The sequence below is a fragment of the Podarcis filfolensis genome (genome assembly GCF_964270895.1).
Source record: "Podarcis filfolensis genome assembly, chromosome: 11".
NCBI classification, from domain to species: Eukaryota; Metazoa; Chordata; class Lepidosauria; order Squamata; family Lacertidae; genus Podarcis; species Podarcis filfolensis.
The window spans coordinates 36,607,135-36,623,373 of NC_139613.1; the positions used below are offsets into that span (position 1 = coordinate 36,607,135).

The 16,239-nt window shown below is 42.0% G+C and overlaps 1 protein-coding gene across 3 annotated transcripts in view; it reads left to right on the plus strand.

The window, feature by feature from the left end:
- The first annotated feature begins 523 nt into the window (after positions 1–523).
- The window catches only part of LNPEP (leucyl and cystinyl aminopeptidase), a 45,519-nt gene continuing 29,803 nt past the window's right edge, over positions 524–16,239 (plus strand). The window contains exons 1-3 of one of the 3 annotated variants that reach the window (XM_083576619.1): positions 524–1,792; positions 12,957–13,803; positions 14,854–14,992. In XM_083576619.1, the coding sequence (XP_083432745.1) occupies positions 1,771–1,792; positions 12,957–13,803; positions 14,854–14,992 (1,008 nt within the window). In that variant the 5' untranslated portion in view covers positions 524–1,770. Of the gene's footprint in view, positions 1,793–1,820; positions 2,247–12,956; positions 13,804–14,853; positions 14,993–16,239 lie in introns of those variants that run through there. The other 2 variants (XM_083576621.1, XM_083576620.1) reach the window with 2 other exon arrangements.

A 16,239-nucleotide genomic window follows, 5' to 3' on the forward strand; every position in this document is an offset into this window, starting at 1 on the left:
AAGGAACTGGGGAAATGGGAACCCAAAATATAGGTCTTGGCCAAAAGATGGATCCTATGACTCAACAGAAGAGGGCAGAGCTTGCATTTGATCTTAATTGGCAATGCCCATGACATTAACTTGGAGGTGGATTGGTCCAACATGCATAGTCAAATCTTAGCTGAGTATATGGCCAGCTGGTTTTCCATAGCGGTTTTTGTTTCTTTTAAAAGCTGCTTGGCCAACACACATCAGGTTACCATTTGGTGACAAACCATGAAACTACTGCACTATCGTAAGTCATTTTCCTTATGGGTAATCCTCACATTTATCTCCCTCCAAAATGACCAAGTTCCAGCAGTGGCGTAGCGTGGGGGGTGCAGGGGGGGCCGGCCGCACCGGGCGCAACATCTGGGGTTAGGGCAAATCCATGGGTTAGGGGGCGCAAATCCACGGGTTAGGGGGCGCAAATCCACGGGTTAGGGGGCGCAAATTACTTGCCTTGCCCCGGGTGCTGACAACCCACGCTACGCCACTGAGTTCCAGTTCGAAAATGATACTGATATCACACCACCTTTACCAGCTGTGGGAGGACGATAATTTATCTGTTGATGTGGGGGAGAAGCATCGCCTGCCAAATTCCTACTTGCTACGCAGTTGTCACGCAGAGGTGCCCTGTCATAATTTTTACCCAATAGGAACAGTATGCGCGGTAATTCTTACGCCCTGTTTGATTCAGTGAAACGTGGAAAGGTTAAAGATGGGAGGGGGAAAGCCCTAGAAGCCGCAAATGCATACTCAAAATAATTTAACTCGCCCCCACCCCCGATCTCTTAAAACAGACACATTACTTGCGCTCACAACCAAGGGCTGGGAAAATGGTAGCTCCTAGTCTTTACTGCATATTTAGGGCTAGCAACCCGATCCTAAGCATGTTTACTCAGAGCTCACGTCTACTTGGCTCAGTGGGATTTATGATTAGGTTTAGGATCGCAGCCGGATCCCATTCTAATCCGGTTATGGGTGGGGTGTGCGTGCAAATCAATGCTTGGCCATATAGGAAACAACGATGGCGAATTATTCCAGATTAATAAACGCATACACACACCCCATAGCTGTCAACGTTTCCCGTTTTTAAAGGGAAATTCCCTTATTCCGAATAGGATGCCTCGCAAGAAAAGGGAAAAGTTGACAGCTATGACACACACGCAACTACAGGAACAGATACTGCAAGTGCTGCGAAACGGCGCGTCGACCTCTCCTCCTGGATGTGGCGCCGATGGCCGCGGAGCAAGGCGCCTAGCCAGACAAGCTGCGAGCTTCCTCTCCCACCGCCTGCTCTTGCAGCCGAGGCGGCAGGCGCTGCTCCGTCTGAAGCAGCCCAGCCCAGGCAGGGGGAGGGATTGCACAAGCCCCGGAGCAGAAAATGGTCGGCCGGGGTTGGTGCGAGAGGCGAAGCTAGCCGGGGACGCCGCCGTGCCGAGAAGAAGGGGAAGCGCAGCAGCGCCGGAGACCCTCTTTTTCCCCTCCTTTCTGTTTTTTTGGCCTTCGTCGTCATCCGGGCTGTTGTTTTCCCTGCTGTCGACCGATATTATTACATGCATGCAGCGGATTTGAGCACCGGCCGCCGCAGCCGCCCGGGCAACATGCAGCTGTCTCCCTGCGGGGCGGAGGAAGCGGAGTGAGGAGGAGCCGCAGCGGCGGGGTTCTGCTTTCTTCTTCTTCATTTGCGTGTGTGTTTCTCCTCCTCCCGCCACCCCGCCCTTGTTTGGGCTTTTTGCTCGCGGGAAAATGGAGCCTTTCCCCAGTAACGGTGAGTACGACAGCTCCTTCCTCCCCTCTGTCTCTCTGTCTGGCCTTTCGGCTCGCCGGCTGTAACCAGACTCCTCCTCGCCCCTCATGCTGTTGCTGCTGCTGGAGGAGAGCTCCGAGGCTGGCAGAAAGCACCCGGCCCCGAGGCGGCAACAAGAGAGAGGCCGTGCGCCCCGGCGGCTGTGCCGGGAAAGGGAGACTTGCTGCATCCGCGCAAGGCCGCGCGCAGCCTGAAGGTCAGGGGGTCGCCTCCCCAAAAGGAAAGCGCCGGGGTGAAGGAGCCATGCGCGCGCGCCCACCCTCCGCCTCGCCTCCACCCGCAACTTGAAGCTCTGAGCTAAGCGAGCTCGGACGACCCCCGAGGCTCCTGGAAAGGAAAGTTTGGCGGGAGGAAGCCTCCTCGTGGCCTGAAGCGAGGCGCTTCTGAGGCGCACCAGCGCCTCTGGATCGGAAAAGTAGGAGCGCCCAGCTAGGCGACCCTTCCAGGGAGGAAGAGCTTTCAGTGGGGCTGGAGTGGCCTGTCCGTGTGGACAAGAGTCCTTCTTTGGAAGGGTACCTGCGAAGAGCCACAACCTTGGCCTTGGGGCAGCAGCCCCATCTTGAATGAGGCAGACGCTCCCCAACCTGTTGTAACTTGCTCTCTTGGTTTATTGACTTTTCCATTTCCAAAAGCTCCTTCGAACTATGCGCTGGTTTGCTCAAATGTCCCCGCTGTGTCGGTTTTGTTTTCAGCCCAAAGACTCAATGCTAGGATGGAAGATGGCGACAAACTTTAGACATGCTGACTGTTGTTCAGTAGGCCAACAAACTTGACTTTAGTGGGGCTTGGTGTGGGGAGGGGACACCTAGCGAAACACTTAAGTGTCTGGGACAAGAAGCGTTGCCTTCTCTACCCATGAACTCTAAATAATTGCCCATTATTTTTGTTTAATAAACTTGCATATCTCCTTTTTTAAAAGTTAATGCTATTTAGAGTAAATCCACAAACCACATCTCGCCTAAACAAAAGGAGAACCAAGACTACTACTTGAGTTCTTAGTGCAAGGATTGTTAGCAGCTGTGGGGGGGGGCTGTTTATAAAAAGCTAAAACCTTTGAAGCCATTCAGTGTAACTGCAAAATTAATTGTTTGTTTTACTCCCATACTATTTACATGATGATTGCAGCAATGAGTCTTGTGGCTCCCTTCAAGACTTAAGAAAAACATGGTGTGAGGTTTCATAGACCAGTTTATTTCAGGAGATGAATGAAGTGTTGCCCTGTGTTACATGTGTATATATATGCATATAGTTGAGGCGGGGGATTGTAAACTGAAGTCAGAAGATAATAATTGTGTTGTTACTTAGGAGGACAACATTTCATGCACCTAATGAAGTGAAATGTAGTCCATGAAATCTTATGGTAAAATACATTTGTTTGCCTGTAAGGTGTCATAAGATTCTCTCCTGTTTTTACCAACTGTGTTGTTTCTCACGTATAAGATTTCATTCCCTGCCAGAATTTAGCTGTAAAATGCAACGGGTGTTCTCAAATCTCCAAACTACATGACAGTTTAGAGTGGCAAACATTATCTGGCACCATCAAATTGATGATGTCAGGGAAACTTGTTAGGCAGAATGCAAGAGTAACAGTTCACAGGTGTGAAATTGTCTTAAAGTTTAGAAATAGATAGAATGCTAAAATTATGGAAGAATCTCTGTGATCTTTTCCTACATTTAAAAAAAGCTTTTTTTTATGAAGCAGTAGCACAAAAAAACACAAAGAAACCCCAGAATCAATATTGGGACCTGGGAATTTCCCCCTGTATAGAGGCCTTGTGTGTGGCTTTAGACTGTAAAACTTCGTACTGCTTAAATTGAATTCATGCACGTTGCGCAAAATGCTCACAAGAGTTTATCACAAGAAATAGAGATACATGGGACAACATGCTACCTTCATAAAGGCATGATTCCAAATCCGGATTTGCCAGCATAACCAGAGGCAGATGTTGCAAATATGATGCCCTCTGGTTGGATTAAACTCCCATTAATCCTGACCTTTGGCCATGCTGGCTGGGACTGATGGGAGTTGTAGTCCAACAACAGCTGGAGGGCACAGCTTACTTTCTCTGATCTAGGGACAGGAGCATTTGAAGTGTGGGAAGGACTAATGACCTTCCAGGTGTGGGAAGGACTAATGATACATCCCACCCACCAACCCCACCTCCCCTTAAGTGACTCCAAGGCTGTTTGTTTCTCACTAACTGGGCAAGGCTTTTGGTTTTAAAAACTTGCTGTGGCAGGAAGTGAGAGAGTGGAACTTGCTTAAAGGGGCTGGGGGCCATTTGCAGACGAGAGAGGTGGATGGATTAAAAGTAAACCCTTTTCCCCACCTAACAAATGGTTTCCTGCCTTTGATTAGTGTTTTGAGAAAGTATAGTGAGTAACTATTATTATTATTATTATTATTTATTACATTTCTATAGGATCCTTCATCTAAGGATCACAGGGCAGTTTACAATATAAAAACAGATAGATATAGATAGATAGATAGATAGATAGATAGATAGAACGGACAGTACTCCTTTGCTTTGGTATAGTTCTTAGTTGCCTGTACATAAGAATGTTCCTCAAGCATTCGTCTGAGACATGTCAAGGTTTCATTTATGGAGCATGTTATTGCATTTTTAACCACTGGCACCTACAGCAGGTCCTTTTCCTGATACTGGAGATACTAGAGTAAGACCATACAAATGTCCTCCAAAGTGTCCTAAAATCCTTTTCCTTAAATGATATAGATTAGGAAGAAATGGGCTACTGGGCCAGTGCCACTTTGGGTCAATTCACATGGTCTCTTATCCTGGGATATTTTATCTTGTGTCTTATTAACCCCCTCCGTTGGATGGCTTCTTCTTCTTCTTCTTCTTCTTCTTCTTCTTCTTCTTCTTCTTCTTCTTCTTCTTCTTCTTCTTCATTTTGTTGCATTTATATATAGCTTTTCTGATGAGGCACCCAAGGCAGTGTACAATTTTAAATGACTAAAACACGGGGTCCCAACTCTATGATTTTATAAAATGATATAACATTTATTCGGTAGAGGGAAGGAGACAGGCTCTGATGTTGCCTGTGCCTGCCTGCTCCCTCATCTTTCTTCCTCCTAACAGTCTAGGTGGTGTCTTTGCCAGAGATAAAATTGAATTTGCCAGAGATAAAATTGAGAGAATGGAATGGCTAAAGTTGGCTAGCTTAAGCCCATAAAGTAATATCCTTTGTATATTACACCTGCAATGTAACCAATTGATCCAAGAGATAATGATTATGTATTGTGTTCTATAGTCTTGTTTTCAGTTCTCAATTTAAGTCTTTTATTTCTTCAGCGTGACTAAGTCTATGTGCATAGGTGGTTGTGTTCTTGGTTTACCTTAACCATTATTTGAACTGTGCGCTATTTCCATAAGAAACAGTCGGAGGTGTTCCAACGTTTTTTGCTTTGCTTTGGCATCTCTGGAATTGAGAGTTTAATGTGCCAAGACAAGGTATTTGTCAAAGGTAGGTCAAGAAATCATTAGGTTTTAATGGAGGTACTGGAGTAAAAGTTGTCTTGCGTTCTTGTAGAAGAGACTTCGATTCTTGTTACAGAACGACAGGTGTTTTCTCATACCACTATGTTCAGAAAACATAATGTTATGTGCAGCGTTCAAAACTCCCATTGTTCTAGGCGCATTTTGCTCTAGGTGCTAAAAAGCGAGCAATTTCTGAGCTCTGGACTCAGCACTGTGCCTAAGATTTCAGATTAAAATCTCCACTCCTGACACTGAGGGTGTGGGAGGAGAAATTCCTGCCTGCTCGACTTCCAAGAAATCACAGCATCAGGCAAGCTGATAGGTTCTGCCTCTCAGCTGGCCTTACAGAAAGGCACCGTTTTGAGGGACCCTCATAAGAATATTAAGGGGGCAGGCAGGGGAAGCATGACTTTGTTTTTTGCAGTCTTAAGATGAGGACTAGACCATGTGAAAAATGAACATAAGATTTTAGCTGCAATTCATTCATTTTCAGCTTTGTGTTCTTGTTATAAAAAAGAGTGCCTAGACATTCCATTGTTGCACCCATAACCTAGGTTTAAGGTGCCATTTAGCTCCTAGTTTTCATACCTCAGTTTCTAACACTGGTTATGTGGTTGTCGTATCAGATTTAGGGATGTGTTTATACTTAGCCTTTCCCCCTTCCAGGCAAGCTGATTAAGCTTTAATGAGTATATTGGAAGGATGTGATAAGAGCATGCAACTAAATTAATTTTAATTACTATTTTTTTTTAAGATGCTTTGGAAGAAAGAATTAGAAATAAACTATGATTGATATAGGATTGAATGAGAATGAGCAAACCATTTTAGCCATTTCCCACTACATTAGTAGTTTTTATTTCTGTTGACACTTTCTGATGGAATATTAAGGTCAGCCAGGTTAAGAATGCAGAAGGCCATAATCCAAATCTCATTTGTTAAGACCCTTATCTGCTCTGCTGACATTTGTATGCTACCCTGTTTTGGCTTACCCGGCCGGATGCATACTAGTATTAGCACCACATCATTGAAGAGAGGCTATAATCATATGATAACTCTACGCTGGAATAAAATACCCCCCACAGATTCAAACAATTATTACATTACAGTCAAATACTGACAGAGATGGATTGCATACAGGAAAACAAAGGTAATTCTCCAAGGGCAAAGGGGACTGAAGTCTGCTGATGAAACCTTTTATAGAAACACATGAATAACAGGGTGAATTGATTTAAACATTTGATTTAAGTTGCCAAGGGGGCGAAAGACCAATTTAAGTTTAATGTTGTAAATACACAGTCATATGATGGGAGTTGATCACATAAGTCCCAACCATGAAAGTGGTAGTCTGCTGCATGTGATTGGCTCCCATCATGTTAGAAAAAAATGGCTGCCAGACTGCTAGTGCAATCCTCAAAGGAACCACCAATGGAAGATAATTGTGGAAAACAAGCAGTTTGTCCTTCAGCACCATTTTTGTGGGTGTGTCTCTTAAAAACTTTGTTTTGGGTTTCCTTTTTGACAAGTGTGCAGAAAAGTTGGAGTGTGCATGTTCCTTTTGGAGTCTTATGAAGTCCAGTTTATAAAGAGACCTGGATTCCAAATTGATTTCTAAGATTTCCTGAGTGCAGAGGAAAGATAAAGAGAGGGGGAGGATTTTTGACAAGTGCAGCCTTTGTTTTTTTTTTTTATAATATATTTATTAAAGTTTTCAAATAAAGCATATATTAGATAGGCACTTATCATTGTCCATTTAACATCTCTCAATTGTTACATGGGACTCCCCCACACCTCCCGCATACACTTACATCATTATTAAATTAGTTTCAAACAAATTATCATTTAATTCATCTTAATTAATAATCTTAATTTGGTTTAACATATAATTCAACCTTAAATCTAATTTAATGGTAGACAATTGTCTGCACTGGCATCCAATTCAGCACTCAGCCAAATTACAATATTTTTGTAAATAAATCTTAAATTTCCTCCAGTCTTCTTCCATCCTTTCTTCTCCCTGGTCTCGAATTCTGCCGGTCATCTCGGCTAATTGCATATAGTCCATCAGTTGCATCTGCCATTCTTCCACAGTGGGTAGCTCCTGAGTTTTCCAATTCTTGGCAATTAATATTCTTGCTGCTGTTGTTGCGTACAAAAAGAATGTTCTGTCCTCTTTTAACACACTCTGGCCGACAATACCCAGGAGAAAGGCCTCTGATTTCTTAGTAAAGGTGTATTTAAACACCTTTTTTAATTCATTATATATCTTCTCCCAAAAGGCCTTCACTCTAGGGCAGGTCCACCAGAGGTGAAAAAATGTTCCTTCATTTTCCTTACATTTCCAACATTTGCTATCAGACGAATGGTATATTTTAGCCAGTTTAACAGGGGTCATGTACCATCTATACATCATTTTCATCACATTTTCCTTCAACGCATTACATGCAGTGAAGTTCAGCCCAGAGGTCCACAACCTTTCCCAATCTTCAAACATAATATTATACCCAATATCCTGCGCCCATTTTATCATTGTTGATTTTACCATTTCGTCATGTGTGTTCCATTTCAGCAGCAAGTTATACATTCTTGAAAGTACCTTAGTCTTAGGTTCTAACAGTTCAGTTTCTAACTTTGACTTTTCCACTTGGAATCCTAGCTTTTTGTCATTTTTAAACACTTCTTTAATCTGAGCATAGTGTAACCAGTCTCGCACTTTGTCTCTCATCTTTTCTAAACTCTGCAATTTCCAGTTGTCACCATCCTTTTCTATTATCTCCCAATATTTTGGCCAGTTGGCCTCCATATTGGCTCTTTTCCGAGCCTTAGCCTCCAGGGGTGACAGCCACCTCGGAGTTTTATTCTCCAGTAAGTCTTTATATTTTGTCCAGACATTAAAAACTGATTTTCTGACAATATGGTTCTTGAAGGCCTTATTTATCTTAGCTTTATCATACCATAAATATGCATGCCATCCAAACGCATTATTAAAACCTTCCAAATCCAAGACATCCGTATCTTCAAGAAGTAACCAATCTTTTAACCAGCAGAAAGCTGCAGCTTCATAATACAACTTTAAATCTGGCAGGGCAAAGCCCCCTCTTTCTTTCGCATCTGTTAATATTTTAAATTTGATTCTGGGCTTTTTGCCCTGCCAGACAAATTTAGAAATATCTTTCTGCCACCTCCGGAAGCACTCTGTCTTGTCTACAATCTGCAGTGTCTGAAACAAAAATAACATTTTTGGCAATACATTCATCTTGATGGCAGCTATTCGGCCTAACAAAGAAAGTTTTAGTCTTGACCAACTATCCAAGTCTCTCTTAATCTCTGACCAACATTTTTCATAATTATCTTTAAATAAACTCAGATTTTTTGCTGTTATGTTTACCCCTAGGTATTTAACTTTTTTAACCACATTTAGTTCTGTCTCTTTCTGAAGCTGTTCCAACTCAATATCTGTCACGTTTTTCCCCAAAACTTTAGTTTTTTGCTTATTTAACTTAAATCCTGCCACTCGACCAAAGTTTTGAATCAGTTGTAGTACTCTTTTCAAACTAGACTCCGGCTCCTGTAATGTCAGAACTAGGTCATCTGCAAAAGCTTTAAGTTTATATTGTTTCGCTCCGACCTGAATCCCTTCCACCAACCGGTCCCCCCTAATCATATTCAGGAGCACTTCCAGAACCGAAATAAACAGTAATGGGGAAATCGGGCAGCCTTGTCGTGTACCTTTTTCAATTTTAAACTCTTCTGTAACCACATTGTTAACTATCAGTTTAGCCTTTTGTTCTGAATATATTGCCTCAATCCCGTTCTCAAACCCCCGTCCCACTCCCATTTCTTTTAAATTCCCCTTCATAAATTTCCAAGAAATGTTGTCAAAGGCTTTCTCCGCGTCTATAAAAATTAAAACTGCTTTAGTGTTTATGTTTGTTTGTAAAAGTTCCAATATGTCTATGATGTTCCTTGTGTTAGTAAACATATGTCTGCCCGGGAGAAAGCCTGCCTGGTCTTTATGGATTATCTCACTTAAAACTTTCTTAAATCTTCGTGCCAAAACATCTGCAAATATTTTGTAATCCACATTTAAAAGGGAGATGGGACGGTAATTCTTGAGTTGTGTCTTTTCAGTTTCTGACTTTGGAATCAATGTGATAAATGCTTCTTTCCACGATTCAGGCGCCTTCTTCCCCTCCATTATTTCATTACTGACCTCCAACAAAGGTTGTATCAAATAATCCTTCAATGTCTTGTAGTAGTTAGAGGTCAGTCCATCTGGTCCTGGTGATTTGCCCTGTTTCAGACTCAGGATGGCCTGTTCAATCTCTTGTCGTGTTATTTTGCCATTTAAAATTGTTCTATTTTCTTCTGACAGCTTTGCTAATCCATTTCTCTCCAAAAATTGTGTAATCTCTATTTCATCTTGTGGCCCTTGAGTATATAACTTTTTAAAATACCTCTGGAAGCACTTTCTAATCTCTCCCGGGTTCTGAATGTTCCTTCCTTCAACCTCTAAGTTTGTTACCGTATTTAATCTTTGTCTCCTTTTCAACTGCCAAGCTAGTTGCAGTGCAGCCTTTGAAGAAGTTCTGATTGTACCCTCTGTGTCCCATTTGTTTCAATGAGATATGGCTTTTGACTTTGCCTTCTTGCTAGGTTTTTAGGTTGAATTCCTAAGGATTGTGTTGCTCAACGTATCTCAGCAATTTTGTTCTTTAGAATTTAGTCAAGTGTTTCTGAAATTCTTGCTGTTTACATGCTACTTATATTTGGGAGTTCATAACCCATGTCTCCCCTCCCTCACCAAGGAGGAACAAGTTCATTGAAATAATATGGCGTCTCCTGTCTTCCCTATATTCCTGCAATACCTCACAATTCCACCATTAACTATATGTTCATGGAGTTGTTTCCTAGCGAGAGCAATAAGCAGTGCAAATAATTTTAAGTGCCCCTGAAAGGGATGGAAAGAGCTATGCTTTCATTTTAGAGGAAAAGAGTTGAGTAGGATTTGTAATCATTTGTTCCTTTCGCTGGTTAAAATGTTGAAATATTGAAAACTATTTTTAAAGCGCATTAGGCTAAAGAGGCGGAAAACATGGCCTATGCAGATGTCAGCTGTGGGTCGTTCTCTAGGTAAATGAAAGTGGTACAACAATACAGGATGCAACTAACTTCTTACATCTACTCCCAGTTTTCAGGAACCATGAAAATGTGGGTGAGTCAGTTGCATGTAATTAAATATACAGCTTTAACCACACGGCTTACAGAGTAGCAGTGAACTTGTTAACTTTAAATATGAAAGACGTGGTTTTTCAATTCATACATGATATGTGTAACTTTTACTTTCTGGCACATCAGAGTTGGAGTTTTGATTTTACAGACAGTCTCTATTGATCCCCCCAACTCCCAGTTCACGTTCATAAGTTAATATATGAAAAGTTTCCCTTAAACTGGTGCAGGGTAACCATCTGCCGGGTATTTCAGCAGAACAAGTTGTTCAGCATACCTTTCTCTGCAAAGGACTTGAACCAAAATTGCCTGAAGGGTTTTGTTGCAAATCTTTATAAATAAGCTCAGGTGAGAAACTCTTAAAACAGATGTTAAGTTTCAGAAGCTGCTGTTACTGCAGTTATATGTGGGCATTTCACAGTTCTCCAGTTTTTATCAATTACAGAATCTTGCAGCAACAAAGGATCTAGAAAAACCTGATCAGATTCCCTGTTCGCATGCAACACAGGTCAATATTAACTAAAGTATAGGAATTTGGACACCAATTAATGTATAGCCCTTTTGCTTCAGCTAGATGCATGTTTTACCCCATTTCTCCCTTCCTTTAATGCACATAGATGAGAGAAGGTATGGTGAGCATTTGCTACTCAGTGTCCTACCGCTTTGAATATTGATTTAAATGCCTACTATCTTGGGTGGCGCTGTGGGTTAAACCACCGAGCCTAGGATTTGCCGATCAGAAGGTCGGTAGTTCAAATCCCCGTGACAGGGTGAGCTCCTGTTGTTTGGTCCCAGCTCACTGCCAACCTAGCAGTTCGAAAGCACGTCAACGTGCAAGTAGATAAATACGTACTGCTCCAGCGGGAAGGTATACAGTGTTTCCGTGCGCTGCTCTGGTTCGCCAGAAGCGGCTTAGCCATGCTGGCAACATGACCCGGAAGCTATACTCTGGCTCCCTTGGCCAATAAAGCGAGATGAGCGCCACAACCCCAGAGTCGGTCATGACTGGACCTAGTGGTCAGGGGTCCCTTTACCTTTATCTTTTAAATGGGTCTTAATATTCTACCAGTCATTGCCAATGGGTTGGCGGAAAGAAGTGCTATGAAAACATCTGTGATACAGCTACCATAATAGCAGCAATTGTACTGTGCTCTCGTAAGGTAGCCTTCAACAAACTAGTGTCCTCCATATGTTTTGGACTACAATTTAAATATTTTTTCTTGGTTTTACTGTTTTATCATTTGTACATCGCTTTGAGGTTTATTTGTTTTGGTTTTTTTTTTACAATCAAGCGGTGTATAAATTTTTGTTAAATAAAGCAATTCCGATCAGCTTCAGGCAGCTAGCTTGGGAAGTACAATTTTCTGCAGCAAAACAATTTGCATAATAATGAAAATAGTGCTGGTTATACTTGGCAAGTTATTGGCATAATGTTGCTTGCTAATGCTTTCTTCCTTTTTTAATGAGTTTGCTTTGAAGGGTAGGGTGGGGGAGAATTTTATTATTGGACTCAAATGGTCTTTATTGAAGCTTTGCTCAGGTGAGGTTTTATATGACATAGTTGTTATAAAGTTGTGTGCCGCCTCAATTGCCTTTGAGCATAGAAAGGCAAGAAAGATGAATAAATGTAAATGTGAGCCATAGTTTGGGAAAATCTTTAACCAAATGCGTGATGATGATGATCTCAATGATTTAGTTGTGGTGCATGTTTTGTACTGGAAAAAGTCACAGATAGAAGCCAGTGTTATGCTGACTTTGTCAGTCTGACTTGGTAAAAATCCTTATGCATGAAATAATGGAGGCACTTCAATCCTCCTTGGAGGTTTTCGATAAAAGATTGAGCAGGAATCTTGTCACAGGTGCTCAGAGACCAGGCTATTCTGTATTGCTTGATTTCCATTTCATGGTTTGCTCTGAATTGCTGCTTGTCCAGATTTAAAACAGTTAGCATTACATTAATACTCTTTATAAAAGTCTAAATCTATTGCATTTTAATTAAGGCATTTCTAATACACAGTGTTTGGTGGTGAAAGTGTAGCATAAAACTGTTATACATGGTACAGGTTTCATGTAAGAAGTATTACTTTGTGGTGTTGGTAGTTTCATTCAGGTGCCGAAGTGTGTAAGAGCCCCTTGCCAAGTGGATATGCCCAATTTCCATACTATCCTGGCACTTTGTTGGCTACAGCTAGCATAGACATGGACTCATCCACTTGTTAAGCAACTTTTGCTAATTAAATCTTCTGCATAAAGTTGTCCCTGCATGAACACATGTCCACTGTGTTCCTTCATGGGTACCATAATGAGAGACACAACCATCCGCATACATGCAAACTATGCTTGAAAAGCCCCAACCACCCAACAATTGAAACAGCTGATATGCTTCTTTTGTGTTTCAGATCGAATTCCATTACCTAGGAATATGATTGAAAACAGCATGTTTGAAGAAGAACCTGATGTAGTTGACCTGGCTAAAGAGCCCTGCTTGCATCCCTTGGAGCCTGACGAAGTGGAGTATGAGCCAAGGAGTTCTCGGCTCCTTGTCCGTGGTCTTGGAGATCACGAAATGGATGAGGATGAAGAGGACTATGAGTCGTCAGCCAAACTTCTGGGAATGTCTTTTATGAATAGAAGCACAGGCCTGCGCGGTAACACAGTGGGCTACAGGCAGAGTTCAGATGGATCATGTTCTGCACCATCTGTAAGGACCACAGTGATTTGTGCTGTTGTTCTTGTGATTGCTGTCTCCGTAATAATGGCAATCTACCTTCTTCCCAAATGTACCTTTACCAAAGAAGGCTGTCATAAGCAAAACCACACAATGGGCGATATATATCCTTTGGCAACAAACGGAAAGCCCTTTCCATGGGCAAATTTCAGGCTACCAGGTGCTGTTGTGCCAGTACATTATGATATTGTCTTGCAGCCAAACTTAACCACTATGAAGTTTTGGGGTTCAGTCCAGATAACTGTGAAAGTCCTCCAGGTGACCTGGCATATCATTCTTCACAGCTCAAAACTTAACATTACCAAGGTAACTCTTTCTTCATCAGGCTCAAGCCAGCCAAAGCAAGCCGAGCTTCGGGAATATCCACTGAATGACCAGATTGCAATTTTTGCCCCCGAGGCTCTCCTTGTAGGACAACAATATAACATCAACATGGAGTATTCCTCTAATTTATCAGAAAGTTACTCTGGCTTTTACCGAATCGCTTATAACAATGACAACAGAAATTCAACAAAAAGGTAAAGTTGGGAAATAATGTATTTCTACCTCATTTGTAATACATTACGGGAGTTGAAGTACAGCAGTATCTGGAAGCTCACAGGATTCTCACTCATAATTCACGGAACCTGCCACCCCCTCCTTGAATTTTTTCAAGCGATCTACATAAAGTGTACTGCCCAAGACGAAATTATAAACCTAGTTCAAATCTCTTTGTTGCCATAAACCTAGTAGATAGATTTGGGCAAGCTACATTCAATTTTAGACCATGTGCAACATGGAGATGATAACATTGCTTTCCTTAACTTGATTGCTCTAAGAATTACTGAGAGTGTATGCAAAGTGTTTTGAATATTCAAGGCACTCCATAAAATGTTAAGTATGTGTTGAAAAGTTCAAGCATTCTGAACAAGGAAAACTTCTTTTGTAATCTTTTGATGTTGCAGTTGTTGACTGTGCCTTTGGGTCTGGGAATTAAACCTGCTAAAGTGTTATTCAGGAGTAAAAAGGAAAGTGTTCATCCTCTCCACTAGTTTTTGTTCCTTTAGGTAGAATGCAGGCATATATGTAGACTGTAAACTATATTTGGTTTTTGTTATCAAGCCTTGCTCAGAACCAAATTCTAGAATTCAATCTAGAATTTTTGTTTCAAAGCCAGATCTTTGTGTAGCTTAATCCATTAGGATACAGCAGATCTTTTGCAAGGTACATTAAGCTAGGGCTAGTATAAGGAACCTAAAAGGTACAGTGGTAGACATCTCCTTAGAGCTTGTTTACAGGTGGCCAGAGAAACTATTTTTAAGACTCATATGAAATTATGAAGTAATAAATATACATCATAATAAATATGCAAATTCCAAGCAGGTGCTGCATTGCCTAATATTCATGTGATCCTAATGTTGTAGTAATAAATTTGGCATTTTTTTGGTACAACTTTTGACAGGGTAGCAGTATTGTCTTTCCTGAACAAATGCATAGGGCTATATAATTTTCCTTTTAAGTATATTTTTCTCAACAGCTAATGGCTAATAATGATAATAGCAAATGGAATTTCTTTTGGTTTTCATCAGGTGGCTTGCAGCAACCCAGTTTGAACCCTTGTCAGCAAGGTCAGCTTTTCCGTGCTTTGATGAACCAGCATTCAAAGCCACTTTCCAAGTCTCTGTCAAGAGAGATAATCAGCATTCTACTTTGTCAAATATGCCAAAGGTAAAATCCTGCCATATTCTTGTTCATGGGAGATGGGTACCTATGCTGCTATGCTCTACTGGATATATAGCATGGGCACCTCTGGCTGAAGGTGGCCCTCAATGCCTCTCTTCCCGCCCTTGGAATTATCCTGAGGTCATGCCCTCTGCTCCTTAAGTGCTTTAAACCTGGCTGGAATGTGACCTTGAACTGTGGTGATGCCTCTTACTCACCTGTATGGAGAGGGAGGGGTGTGTGTGTGTGTGTGTGTGTGTGTGTGTGTGTGAGAGAGAGAGAGAGAGAGAGAGAGACCTCTGACTCTTACATGGTTGTAATGTAGCCCTACTGTAGAAAGTTAAGAGTTGGAACCACTGTTACCACTGTTCTGCCCATGTTTATCTGTGGCCGACCTACCTGCAGCCCCCAGAATGCTATCTATCGGAGGATCTGTTTCACAAGCTGAAAAAAGCATCGAACCACTGGTATATAATATATGTCTCAGAATACCAGTGGCTGGCAATCACAAGCTGGAGAACACCTTTGTGTTTTCTGTGTGGTATTCCCATAAGCATCTCATTGCCCACTATGGGAACAGAATGCCCGACTAGATGGGACTTTGCTCTTACATTCTTAATAATGTGCTCATGGTGTTGGCACAAAACAACTGTTTAGTTCATCACATGACATGGCATTCTGTGCTTTGCCTTTGCTTTTATGATGCATAAAAATGTGAATATGTTGGCATTGTGTGGCTATAGGGAACTTGGAAACAAAAGAGCTGTACAAAAAGTCCTGTTTCCCACAAAGGCCAGCTGGATGCCTCTGAGAAATCCACAAGCTGGTTATGAAGGCAATAGCCTTCTCCTGCTTGCTCCCAGAAACTGGTGTTGCATTTGGTAACCCCTTCACTTTCCATTGGAAGGTTAAATGCAGTAAGGTCTATGATTTTCCAACTGGGAAATGTGGTACTTGGTTCTCTGTGCTGCTATGGTAGCTGTGTATAGTTCTTTGGTTGCTATTTATGGTGCTGGTTGGGGTGAAATGGAAAAGCATGGCAGCACCATTTTGCCCATGGTCTTTAAGATCCAGGAGACCCAGAAGGTGAAGAACCTGTGGCAGTAAGATGATGTTGGACTCCCAATTCCTATCAGCCCCAGCCAGTCCAGCAACATCTGGAGAGCTGCAGGTTCTCCATCCCTGCTTGAGACAAATGGAGTTGGGGAGAGGAAGCATCTATGAAATTGATGGAACAGGGAACAGGACTCAGC